Below are 13,878 nucleotides of genomic sequence, written 5' to 3'. Positions count from 1 at the left end.
CCCAACTCCAATGTGCACATGGTGAGCAGCTACATGCTTGATCATCTTCTAAAGTAAACCTCTACATATTTTGTTCCTCTTCCCTCAACCCATATCCCATCTCACTTCACTTCCCACCACCCAAATCCAATAACCTTGGCTTGCCCCATGGCATTCTCTCCTCTCTTTCCTATCATTCTTATGTGGTGCAGCCCCACCCTCACTTTATCTTCTCTCCTTTCAGCCTTCTTATCTCCGTACAATTGCCAGAGCAAAACTGCTTTCTTCGTACTATGCTAGGAAACCCACAATAGGAAAGCACAGCAATGGAGACGACAAAGGCAGGGGAAGCAGTGAGAATAGACAGCAGAGCCTGGAGCTGAGGGAGCAAAGGCAGGGGGAAGAGACCTAAGCAAAGAGGATAAAGGTGGGTAGACATAGGTCTGAGTGGGCCAGGATAGGACAAGGGGAGCACCCCAGTGCAGAGTCATAATCTTGGCTGCCAGTCATAGAGTGATACAGCACTGAAACAGGCCCTTTGGCCCACCGAGTCTGTGCCGACCATCAACCACCCATTTATACTAATCTTACATTAATCCCATATTCCCTACCACATCCCCACCTTCCCTCAATTCACCTACCACCTACCTACACTAGGGGCAATTTACAAAGGCCAATTTACCTATCAACCTGCAAGTCTTTGGCTGTGTGAGGAAACCGGAGCACCCGGCAGAAACCCACACGGTCACAGGGAGAACTTACAAATTCTGCACAGGCAGTACCCAGAACCGAACCCAGGTCGCTGGAGCTGTGAGGCTGCGGTGCTAACCACTGCACCGCCCCTAGTAAAACCAACAATTTAATATTTGTAACATTGGAACAGGTCCTGGAAGAGAACCAAGGCCGAGAACTCAAGCTCTGCGATAGATGGCATTCAGCAATTGGACTTTGGTAGTACAGCAGTCTCACCTCGCACGGTGGGGGGGGGGGCCTGGAAGGAAACAAGTGGTCAGTATATTAATGACACAAACCTTACAATTCAAAATTCTAGGTGTTATATTATGGCTGGATGTATTAATCTATATCAATGGCTTGGATGAAGGGACAGAATGCATGGTTGCTAAATTTGCTGATGACACAAAGATAGTTGGAGAGTAAGTTATGAAGAGGACATAAGTCTGCAAAGGGATTTAGATAGGTTAAGTGAGTGGGAAAAAATTTTGCAAATGGAGTATAATGTGGGAAAGTGTGAACTTGTTTATTTAAATGGAAACCGATTGCAGAACTCGAAGATGCAGAGGGATCTGAGTGTCCTAGTACACGAAACACAAATCTAAATCTGAAACATCAAACTCTTATTGTAGCAGAGGGCATCGAAGGAGTCACAAATATAGGTGGACAATGGGAGAAACATTTATTTTATCTAGATTTAATTCCATCAGGAACAGGGTGAAACAATCAGTCCTGTTCTTGTATCTTGGACACAAGGTGCAGGGTTGTGGAATGAGATTGGGTCATCCACCTAAAACTCTGTTTCTCTCTCTCCACAGGTGCTGCCAGACCTGCTGAGTTTTTCCAACATTTTCTGTACTTATTTGCTTTTCTTGCTTTCTTGGGTTGAATAAAAGTAGACTGTAAAATTACAGTTTATGGATGTTTGAGACACTAGTACCAAAATAGCAGCTGAATGCATGCTGTTGTGTCGTTGCAACTATTTTAAAAATCTCAGCAAGACTGAATTACATAAAAGGTCATTCTAAGCAAACGACTATGGAACAAATTAAGGCTATGCGTTTAAATTTTTGAACACTATCAAAGTATTTTAATGCCATTGCTGTTGGGAGTTGTTCAATCTATCTTAATTCAATCGCCAGATTCTGTCAAAAACCTAGTTTTGTTCCCAAGCTGACTAGGATCAAATAACATGGTGAGGATAAATCCTAGAACTTGAGATTTTTTTTTTAAAAAGCTACTTTGTTTTGAACCATTTAAAGTAGGTCACAAAAACCTATCAAGTATTTTGTAAGTACAGTTCTATTTATAAGTTTGATTAACAAAACATTTTCAATCATTCCATGCATTACCTCCATCCAGGCACTTCAATTTTCTGATGTGTTTTACTACTAGGATTTACATATGCTATAGTGCTGCCAGTATTTATCCTTTGAAACTCATTGCTACTTTCGCTGTTTGAAGGAAATGAACTGGTTAAAGTATGGAGTTAGATATAGAGCCAACTGAGGGAGTGGCTTCTTCAGTAAAAGGTGATTTACAAAAATAGCATATAGATTTCCCACCCCCCATACGGATGACAGAACCTATTTTTTTGTGCAGTGATTGCGGTCCATTGCAAGTGACAAGATTACAGTGCCAGTGGAGTTGCAATCTGATGTTAACTTGGAAAAGATTAAGCCATCCTAAAGATGGAAAACTAAGTTCACCTGCAACATTTACCGGTTATTAAATGTTTTGGAGAACTCAACATCGTGGTTAGCTGTGTGCGTCACTCATGGATAGTGCTGTGTTCCATACAGTTGCGAATTCAGACTGGACATTTTATGCAGCATTCCTGATAAAAATGTGGGTAACATTTGGCAGTGTTCAACTTTCACAGGAAGAGACTTAAAGAGATATTACCCCCACCGAGTGCACCTGAACCATAATAGGGAACAACTGTCATGTACTAGCAAGTGCTGAGAGAAATTGGTTCATCAAAATAATTCTCCTTTTCAGTACTAGACTCATCTAAACATGATAAATCAGTTATAAGTATCAGCTAATGAGGTCTTTAAAATGATGAAGGGGTTTGAGAAGGTCGATGCAGCAAAGACGTTTTCCACTTATGAGACCAAAACTATTGGATGTGCAAAACCAATAAATCCAACTGGGAATTCAGAGAAACTTCAGCAGAGGGGTAGTTGCGTTTAACATAGATGCAATGAAGGAGAAAGGAATAGAAGATTATGCTGATAATGTTAGATGAAGATTTTTTTATAGCCATTCTTGGGATGTGGGCGACGCTGGCCAAGCCAGCATTTATTGCCCATCCCTAATTGCCCTTGAGAAGGTGGTGGTGAGCCACCTTCTTGAACCGCTGCAGTCCATTTGGGGTAGGTATACCCACAGTGCTGTTAGAAAGGGAGTTCCAGGATTTTGGCCCAGCGACAGTGAAGGAACGGCGATATAGTTCCATGTCAGGATGGTGTGCGACTTGGAGGGGAACTTGCAGGTGGTGGTGTTCCCATGTATTTGCTGCCCTTGTCCTTCTAGTTGGTAGAGGTCGCGGGTTTGGAAGATGCTGTCTAAGGAGCCTTGGTGCATTGCTGCAGTGCATCTTGTAGATGGTACACACTGCTGCCATTGTGCGTCGGTGGTGGAGGGAGTGAATGTTTGTAGATAGGATGCCAATCAAGCGGGCTGCTTTGTTCCAGATAGTGTCGAGCTTCTTGAGTGTTGTTGGAGCTGCATCCATCCAGGCAAGTGGAGAGTATTCCATCACACTCCTGACTTGTGCCTTGTAGATGGTGGACAGGCTTTGGGGAAGTCAGGAGGTGAATTACCCGCCTCAGAATTCGTAGCCTCTGACCTGCTCTTGTAGCCACAGTATTTATATGACTACTCCAGTTCAGTTTCTGGTCAATGGTAACTCCTAGGATGTTGATAGTGGGGGATTCAGTGATGGTAATGCTGTTGAATGTCAAGGGGAGATGGTTCGATTCTCTCTTGTTGGAGATGGTCATTACCTGGCACTTGTGTGGCACGAATGTTACTTGCCACATATCAGCCCAAGCTGGGATATTGTCCAGGTCTTGCTGCATTTCTACATGGACTGCTTCAGGTACCTGAGGAGTCACGAATGGTGCTGAACATTGTGCAACCATCTGCAAACATCCCCACTTCTGACCTTATGATTGAAGGAAGGTCATTGATGAAGCAGCTGAAGATGATTGGGCCTAGGACACTACCCTGAGGAACTCCTGCAGTGATGTCCTGGAGCTCAGATGATTGACCTCCAATAACCACAACCATCTTCCTTTCCGCTAGGTATGACTCCAGCCAGTGGAGGATTTTCCCCCATTCCCATTGACCTTAGTTTTGCTAGGGCTCCTTGATGCCATACTCGGTCAAATGCTGCCTTGATGTCAAGGGCAGTCACTCTCAGCTCACGAGTTCAGCCCTTTTGTCCATGTTTGAACCAAGTCTGTAATGAGGTCAGAAGCTGAGTGGCCCTGGCGGAACCCAAACTGAGCATCACTGAGCAGGTTATTGCCAAGCAAGTGCTGCTTGATGGCACTGTTGATGACACCTTCCATCATTTTACTGATAATAGAGAGTAGGCTGATGTGGCGGTAATTGGCCAGGTTGGATTTGTCCTGCTTTGTGTGTACAGGACATACCAGGGCAATTTTCCACATTGCAGGGTAGATGCCAGTGTTGTAGCTGTACTGGGACAGCTTGGCTAGGGGCGTGGCAAGTTCTGGAGCACAGGTCTTCAGTACTATTGCCTTAATATTGTCAGGGCCCATAGCCTTTGCAGTATGCAATGCCTTCAGTCGTCTCTTGATATCACGCGGAGTGAATCGAATTGGCTGAAGTCTGGCATCTGTGATGCTGGGGACTTCAGGAGGAGGCCGAGATGGAACAACTCGGCACTTCTGGCTGAAGATTGTTGCAAATGCTTCAGCCTTCTCTTCTGCACTGATGTGCTGGGCTCCCCCATCATTGAGGATGGGGATATTTGTGGAGCCACCTCCTCCAGTTAGTTGTTTAATTGTCCACCACCATTCATGGCTGGATGTGGCAGGACTGCAGAGCTTAGATCTGATCTGTTGGTTATGGGATTACTTAGTTCTATCGCATGCTGCTTACGCAGTTTGGCATACAGATAGTCCTGTGTTGTAGCTTCACCAGGCTGACACCTCATTTTGAGGTATGCCTGGTGCTGCTCCTGGCATGCCCTCCTGCACTCTTCATTGAACCAGGGTTGGTCTCCTGGCTTGATGGTAATGGTAGAGTGGGGGATATGCCGGGCCATGAGGTTACAGATTGTGGTTGAGTACAATTCTGCTGCTGCTGATGGCCCACAGCACCTCATGGATGCCCATTTTTGCATTGCTAGATCCGTTCGAAATCTGTCCCATTTAGCATGGTGATAGTGCCACATAAAATGGACGGTATCCTCAATGTGAAGGTGGGACTTCGTCTCCACAAGGACTGTGCGGATTGGTGAGGACAAGGTCAAGTATGTTTTTCCCTCGTATTGGTTCCCCCACCACCTGCCGCAGACCCAGTCTAGCAACTGTCCTTTAGGACTCGGCCACACAGTGGGAAGAGGCTCACGTGGAGCATAAACTCCAGTAGAGACCAGTTGGCCCAAATGGCTTGTTTCTGTGTAGACTATGTAAAATGCAGCACAAGTGGAAAGGTTACTACCAAAAATCCATGCTAGAAAAGTAAATATACAATGGGTCCTGAAGGCTGAACCCCATGACTGGGCAAGCTACATGACTTTTTGTGGAAGTGTTGTGGGAACTAGACTTTTCCTTGGTTGTGAAGTATTTTCCATTCCTGACCGTCTCAGATTCCTCTCTCCAGAAGGCTTCGAAAGCTACCCATTTTTCAAGTTTGAAGCCAATTATCTAATTAGACATTACTCCTATTTCATGACATCTTACTGAAACATTAACTGTTTATATGGTCCTGTGATATGTTGAGTCATGTAAAATTGCTAATGAGAACCAGGTCTGATTATACAAAATGCTGTTCGGTGAACATATTAAGCATGTCGCAAACCAGCTTGATTCTCAATTTATGAACTTCCTACTGTTGGACCTATTAACATTCCTTCAATTGTTGCATCCCACTCCCCAGGATAAACCCCAAGCTGTGTTGTTGCACACCCTTGCTTTAAACATTCAGATCAGACATCTTCCCCAACCAAGTGCTAATTCAGAATTTGTTGGCTCAGAAGTCTCTGTTCCCTTGCACAGTTGAAATTTATATAATTTAAGAGGGCAATGTGAAGTGAAGGATGCCAGTTTTGTAACATCTTGAGCCAAGACAGCAGGAAAAATGTAAAGCACCTAGTATAAGCCAGCAGTGTGCTTCTATACTTGTTCCTCAACCCAAGAGGAAATTTTACACCAGCCTAATAGTTCATCACCCATATCCTCTTGGTATGTGTAAAATGAAAACTTGTGGGTAGATTGGATTTATATCTTCAATCAAAAATTTTTTTTTTTACTACCCAAACTAATTTTATGTATAATTTTACAACCAGTGGAGAAGAGACACTTTAATGACTTCAGTCTGGATTGTATTCAAGTTTAAGAACTGTTTAAATCTCTACAAGTAGTAAGTTCAATTTCTCCATGAAGAAATTTCCAATTTAGCAAGTGAATTTAAGGACTGAAGTCACCCTATGCATCAGAATTTCTATTCTAAAACAAATACCCCAGTTATTCTCCACCTCAGCTGCCATGGGTGGAGTATTCCATTCAGATTTTTTCCTCCAGTGCATTTGCAGTCCTGTGGTCATTTGGTCACAGGTGTGTACAATACCTTTCACATTTAAAAAAAATCTTTTCCAAACTAGTTTTACTTATCATTCAATTAGAAGGATTTTCTGAAGTTGCCAACAGATTTTGTTTAAATCTACAGTTGTAAATATAAATAACTGCAGAAGTATCCTCGAGACAATTTCCCTACAGTACAACAGTGATTCAATTTCAAAAATACTTCATTGACTGGAGAATTTCAGTATGTGCAATGATGAAGAAAAGTACTGCATAACTAAGTTCTTTTCCTTCTTAGAAATATAAAATCACATTGTTCACCTTAAAAGCGACTGTTACTGCACAAACTACTCGGCAAAATAGGTGCACTTTGTATTTTGAAGTAACACGAATCCCATATTTCCCCCTCTATGTAACTAAACAGGAAGTTAACGTTTACTCCGATCTAAGTAGGTTGAATTAAGCTAATACCAAAAGTAAAAACACATTAAAGCATCACAAATAACAAGGATAAAATAGTTTTTATTTATAGTCTCATAGTAAAGGTCAGCCTCAACTTGCAAGACAATTCTTGGCAGTATGTACAACATACCTGTAATTTCCATGGAATGGAATCAAATAACAAGAGACAAATCTACATAATGCTACAAGCTAGTTTAAGCTTAGACCAATAATTGAAAAGGCAGAGACAGACAAATGTACACACACCCCCCCGACACAGCCTGAATGGTGCTTGGCAGCCAGTTGATTGTACAAACATCAATAATTAGCAGTTAGGTAAAACAATTTAATTTTGTACATTGTATTATGCAGACTGAGGCTTAAATACAATTATTTTGGTTCCTGCTAAAACACAAATTTAACATACCCATTTTGGATGTCTTGACAGTTGATATTTCGGTCCCATTGAGCATTGCTTTTGGGCACTTAAACTGTTCCATCATTTTGCAGGGTTACATAAAAGCAACTGAAGGCACAGAATATTTGAGGTTTTTTTAATCTGTAAAACACTGAATTTGAAAAATAAAACTGAAGTGAAGTTTTGAAGTCCATGACTTTCTCATACTAAGTGACACGGAACTTCGGTTTCATAATTGAAATGAATAAAAGAGCAAAAGGGTCTCAAACTAAGATTAAAGATTGGTCATATATGAACAACAGTTTGTAGTATACATCCATACAGATTAATAGTGCATCAAATAACTTGTGCCTTGCTTCCTTATTTTTAATAAAATACATATTCAAATCTAGTCTTTTTCCATTGGGTGCCACAGCTAATGAATAAGTCTTAACTGCTGCAAAGTTCCTGTTGCAGCAGGTGGAGTCCATAATAGTTTGACAGCTGCCATTTCGTAATTTCACCAAGAGCAGGTAGTCCTTCTACTGATGAAACGAGATGCTATCCTGCTAACAGCATCTGTTATAATCCTTAGAGCACAAAGGGGTCTGACAGAAGACAAACTGAAAAGTAAAGCTATACACAAGAATCCCTAGTAAAAGCCAGCCAGTTTATTGCCTAAACGGGTTCAGCTTGCCTCCATCCGCAGTTTCTTTCTGGTCTGGGGTTCTTCGGTTTCCGACTCCGAAGTTGAGTCAGAGCCTCCGTCAAAGGCAGAAACTGCACTGCCCTTGGGATTGGTGTATAAACTGCTGTCGGAGGACGAAAAGTTGGCCTGTAGCTGGGCGGCTGCCCGTGCCTTTTCCAGTGCACGTACTGTAAGAGAAAGGCAGTTCACTGATAAAAAAAAAAACACTCATTCACTACACATGGTCATAGTAAAATCCTTTGCTACAGCTGATTTCCACTCTGTACAGATCTAAAATTCCTGAACTTTAGCTTGACATACTGAGATGCTAATTGCACCCTGATATTTTATAAACAAGTGAATTGATGCTGAATACTGCAGGAATGGTCTCGGTTCAGCAGGCACCAGACTTGCAATCTCTTTGCCAATGTAGTGTGAAGTGAACCTCGAAGGGAGGTTGGAATGTTTAAAACAACCTTCCATCCCTCAAATTTAGATAATCTCAATAACTTCACATCACCTACTCCCCACCTATGCAGTGTTTAGCTTGCAGCTACAGTTTTGTATTAATCCATATTCATTCTGGTAGCAACTACCTTTGTATTCTATATTCTGTATAGGCTCAGGATAGTCACACAAGTTTGTGGTGACACTACTCCAGGTTTGATGAAGCTTTAAGTAAATCACAACAAGGTTTTATTTCAGTATATTAAACCTGAATTATTTTCATTGCTTAATTGTGCATGAACCATCTCCACTGTACTACTGCTACCACCTTGTGGTACAGCAGTTAAGTTGTACAGGACCAGTCTACAGTCGGGCCTGCTACATAAAGAAAATTTACATGGAAGCTTAATACAAAACCTGAAAAGAATCAATCTTTTTCTATATCAAATAACAGAAGCATTCAAACACAAGATAGAACCCACTACAATGTGTACATGCAGCTGCAGGGAACATGTTGCAAGGGCAAAACACTTGGTCAACATAAAGGGCTTTGTGTGACAAGAAAATAACTAAAAAAAATCTTACTAATTTTATTTAATAAAATTGAGGGGTAGGTTGTTTGTGGATCTACACAAGAACAGGGAACAGTGCATGTAATATATTTACAAGTTTTATGGCATTGTAACATTGCCATTTTAATGTTGACCAGGATGTCTTTCGGAGAATTGAGGCACTGACTGATGAGAACATTTTAGGTTCCGGTGAAATTCTGATACAAGTGGTTACATTTCAGAACATGAATACAAAAGTGCAAATCAAATTAGGTGCAGAATTAAGTAATTTTGTAAGATTTCACCAATCCATTTGTGTAAGACAGCTGTTTAAAGTTAAAAGTTTCTTTCACCATGCTTTATAGAATGACTTTTAAATGATTTACTGCTGGGGCTAATATGTCCCTAATAGTACAAACAGGAATTGCTAAGTTTGGGAGGCAGCCCAAAACACATATCTTTCTGTACTAGCAATTTAATTAATGATTGGGCACGGTTATTTTGTACAATTCAGCTGATTTGCACACCAGATTTTAACTGAAAGTATCGTAAGCAAGGAATACTTTTCTACAGCAATATAATAAAAGCAAAATACTGCGGATGCTGGAAATCTGAAACAAAAACAAGAAATGCTGGATTCACTCAGCAGGTCTGGCAGCATCTGTGGAAAGAGAAGCAGAGTTAACGTTTCGGGTCAGTGACCCTTCTTCGGAACTGACAAATATTAGAAAAGTCACAGATTATAAACAAGTGAGGTGGGGGTTGGGTAAGAGATAACAAAGGAGAAGGTGCTGATTGGACCAGGCCACATAGCTGACCAAAAGGTCACGGAGCAAAGGCAAACAATATGTTAATGGTGTGTTGAAAGACAAAGCATTAGTACAGATTAGGTGTGAATATACTGAATATTGAACATCAGCAAGTGCAAACCTGAAGAAAAACAACCTGAAAAAAACAGTGGGTAAGCAAACTGAACAAACTAAGATGAAATGAAATAAATGCAAAAAAAGATTGTAAAAAATGTAAAAAGGAATGCAAAAAAAGGAAGAAAAAATAACTAAAAATGAAAGTAAAGTGGGGGGCTGTCATGCTCTGAAATTATTGAACTCAATGTTCAGTCCGGCAGGCTGTAGTGTGCCTAATCGGTAGATGAGATGCTGTTCCTCGATCTTGCGTTGATGTTCACTGGAACACTGCAGCAATCCCAGGACAGAGATGTGAGCATGAGAGCAGGGGGGAGTGTTGAAATGGCAAGCAACCGGAAGCTCAGGGTCCTGCTTGCGGACTGAGCGGAGATGTTCCGCAAAGCGGTCACCCAGTCTGCGCTTGGTCTCCCCAATGTAGAGGAGACCACACTGTGAGCAGCGAATACAGTATACTACATTGAAAGAAGTACAAGTAAATCGCTGCTTCACCTGAAAGGAGTGTTTGGGGCCTGGGATAGTGAGGAGAGAGGAGGTAAATGGGCAGGTATTACACCTCCTGCGATTGCAAGGGAAGGTGCCCTGGGATGGGGACGAGGTGGTGGGGGTAATGGAGGAGTGGACCAGGGTGTCGCGGAGGGAACGATCCCTTCGGAATGCTGACAGGGGAAGGGAGGGGAAGATGCAACTGGTAGTGGCATCACGCTGGAGGTGGCGAAAATGGCGGAGGATGATCCTTTGGATATGGAGGCTGGTGGGATGAAAAGTGAGGACAAGGGGAACCCTGTCACGGTTCTGGGAGGGAGGGGAAGGGGTGAGGGTAGAGGTGCGGGGAATGGGTCGGACACGGTTGAGGGCCCTGTCAACCACAGTGGGGGGAAATCCTCGGTTGAGGAAAAAGGAGGTCACATCAGAAGCACCGTCATGGAAGGTAGCATCATCAGAGCAGATGCGTCGGAGACGGAGAAACTGGGAGAATGGAATGGAGTCCTTACAGGAGGTAGGGTGTGAAGAAGTGTAGTCGAGGTAGCTGTGGGAGTCAGTGGGCTTATAATGGATATTGGTAGACAACCTATCCCCAGAGATGGAGACAGAGAAGTCGAGGAAGGGAAGGGAAGTGTCAGAGATGGACCATGTAAAGGTGAGAGAAGGGTGGAAATTGGAAGCAAAGTTGATAAAGTTTTCTAGTTCGGGGCGGGAGCAGGAAACGGCACCGATACAGTCATCAATGTACCGGAAAAAGAGTTGGGGGAGGGGGCCTGAGTAGGACTGGAACAAAGAATGCTCGACATATCCCACAAAAAGACAGGCATAACTAGGACCCATGCGGGTACCCATAGCGACACCTTTTACTTGAAGGAAATGCATGGAGTTGAAGGAGAAGTTGTTCAGCTTTTCTACAGTACCTTTCCTAACCACAGGATGTCCCAAAGGACTTTAAAATGAAGTACCTTAAGTGTTGTCACTGTTGTAATGTAGGAAACGCAACAGCCAATTTGTGCACACCCAGCTGCCACAAACAGCGTGATGACCACCAGATAATCTGTTTTTATGATGACGTTGATTGAGGGATAAATATTAGCCACAACACTGCATACAATTCCCCATCTCTTTAAAAAGAGTGTCATGGGATCTTTTACATCCATCAGAGGGGACCTTGATGTAACGTCTCATCCAACAGTGCAGCACTCCTTCAGTACTAAACTGGAATGAGACTTGAACCTACAACTTTCTAACTCAGAGGAATGTTACTAACTGAGCCACAGATGGCAATAGCAGCGTTGAAACACCCCACAAGTTAATGGACAACTGTACTGATAACTTTTTGATGCTGTTCAGAAAAAGATACAAATAAAAGCACAATACTGCAGATGCTGGAAATGTGAGATAAAAACAAAGTGCTGGAAATGCTCAGGTCAGGCAGCATCTGTAGAGAGAGAAGCAGAGTTAACGTTTCAAATCTGTAACCAGACCTGAAGTGTTAACTCTGCTTCTCTCTCTTCACAGATGCTGCCTGAACTGAGTATTTCCAGCACTTTATTTCAGAAAAAGATTGTGTTGATTCATCAACAGCAATCTTGGTGTTAGATATGTTTCTACGAATATCAAGTAATGCAGCTACTGAGTGACAGTGCCAGTGGAAGCTTGAAACATTCATATTTTTATTCCCAAGGGTGGTAGACAAAGAAAAACCTTCAAAATCTAATCCCTTTCAATTTTCAGTACAGAATTGTTCCCATCATGAAACATTAGACCAAAACCTGTCAGTCAAATCATTAGAAAAGCCAGCGCCATATAAGACAAGACCCTTGAAGGAACCTCAGACATGGAAAAAGAGAAGGGCTCGTGGTCTGATTAGTTATTTTTATTGACTGCATCGCTGGGTTTCCGAGCTTCTCATCTGAAGTCACATGGTGCTAGATACTGATTCAGGGGAATGTGCAAGTCAGCTTGTTTACATGATTGAGAATACACTTCTGCAGTTAACTATTAAACCAGGCATATTATTTCTGGGTAAACGAACGTGAAGGAAAAACAGTGGAAGGAATATGTTAAAAATATTTCCAATGGAAAGGCAGAACAGGCTTGAGGGGTTGAATTGCCTACTCCTGTTATGTTTTACGAACCTCATCAAATGTTATGAACGATGGCATCATTAAAAGTGCGGAGGGAATATTTTACATGGTACAGGAAGGGACTATCACATTCTACAACTGCAATAGTCTAAAGTATATGAATATAAAATACAAAATCACTGCTACAATTTCCTAATTTAAGATCTACATAGTTGCTCATAGTGACATGTAGAAGCAGTGTATATTTAAACAGTCAATGTGTCCATCTTAAATATAAATTTAAATCAGTTCTTCAATGAGGTAACCCTTTTCCTTTACGGAATTGCAAAACAGAAAAATCACGTTACAACTTCGAAACCGGTGTCCTGATGTTTCAAATAGATTTTTTTAAAAAATACCTATTGCCAATCACACCTAGTTACTGCATGCCAGCCTACATGCTAAGCTGCCAAAGAACAAGTATCAACACAAATTTTAAATTTAGAACATGTTCAAAATAGTTCTAATTGATTTTCTATTATTGAGCTTTCCAAAGGTTCTCAGACCACTTGTAAATTCTTTCCAGCACCCCTTAGATCAAAAACAGTGGATTATTCTGACTACCCACTTTAAAAGATTTAGTCTGGTCATTCTGAAAAATAAAACATCCACAACAAGCTACACTTGGACTGTTCATTATTAAAGCAGTTGAACAGACAGCTACAGTACTTCTCAAACAACCTACATGTTGCATTCAAATCAAACAGCCATTTTTAGATTAGATTAGAGATACAGCACTGAAACAGGCCCTTCGGCCCACCGAATCTGTGCCGACCATCAACCACCCATTTATACTAATCCTACACTAATCCCGTATTCCTACCAAACATCCCCACCTGTCCCTATATTTCCCTACCACCTACCTATACTAGTGACAATTTATAATGGCCAATTTACCTATCAACCTGCAAGTCTTTTTGGCTTGTGGGAGGAAACCGGAGCACCCGGAGAAAACCCACGCAGACACAGGGAGAACTTGCAAACTCTACACAGGCAGTACCCAGAATCGAACCCGGGTCCCTGGAGCTGTGAGGCTGCAGTGCTAACCACTGCGCCACTGTGCCGCCATTGATCCATATAACCCAGCCAATTAAACGCCCATAAAGAGATGACCTGCAGTCATTAGTATTTGGTTGCAATTCAACATTAAATAGATTTCCTCAATATAGAGGAAATTTCTATTCAAATATTCTTCAAACCCCAAATGCAGGTTCTCTTATCCTAACTCCCTGGAACATATAAAACTGCAACTGATGCCTTTGAGCAGCACAGAGAAGGATTAGAAGCCTTGCCCATGACAACTTGGTAATAAGAGGAATTAA

The 13,878-nt window shown here is 41.9% G+C and overlaps 1 protein-coding gene across 4 annotated transcripts in view; it reads right to left on the bottom strand.

The window, feature by feature from the left end:
* Window positions 1-6,996: 6,996 nt before the first annotated feature.
* The window catches only part of max (myc associated factor X), a 30,306-nt gene continuing 23,424 nt past the window's right edge, over window positions 6,997-13,878 (bottom strand). For 2 of the 4 annotated variants that reach the window (XM_068039474.1, XM_068039471.1), the window contains one exon: window positions 6,997-8,229. In XM_068039474.1, the coding sequence (XP_067895575.1) occupies window positions 8,021-8,229 (209 nt within the window). In that variant the 3' untranslated portion in view covers window positions 6,997-8,020. The remainder of the gene's footprint in view (window positions 8,230-13,878) is intronic. The other 2 variants (XM_068039472.1, XM_068039473.1) reach the window with 1 other exon arrangement.

This window comes from Heterodontus francisci, chromosome 9 (genome assembly GCF_036365525.1).
Source record: "Heterodontus francisci isolate sHetFra1 chromosome 9, sHetFra1.hap1, whole genome shotgun sequence".
Taxonomy (NCBI): domain Eukaryota; kingdom Metazoa; phylum Chordata; class Chondrichthyes; order Heterodontiformes; family Heterodontidae; genus Heterodontus; species Heterodontus francisci.
This window is presented reverse-complemented; position numbering and strand designations above follow the sequence as displayed.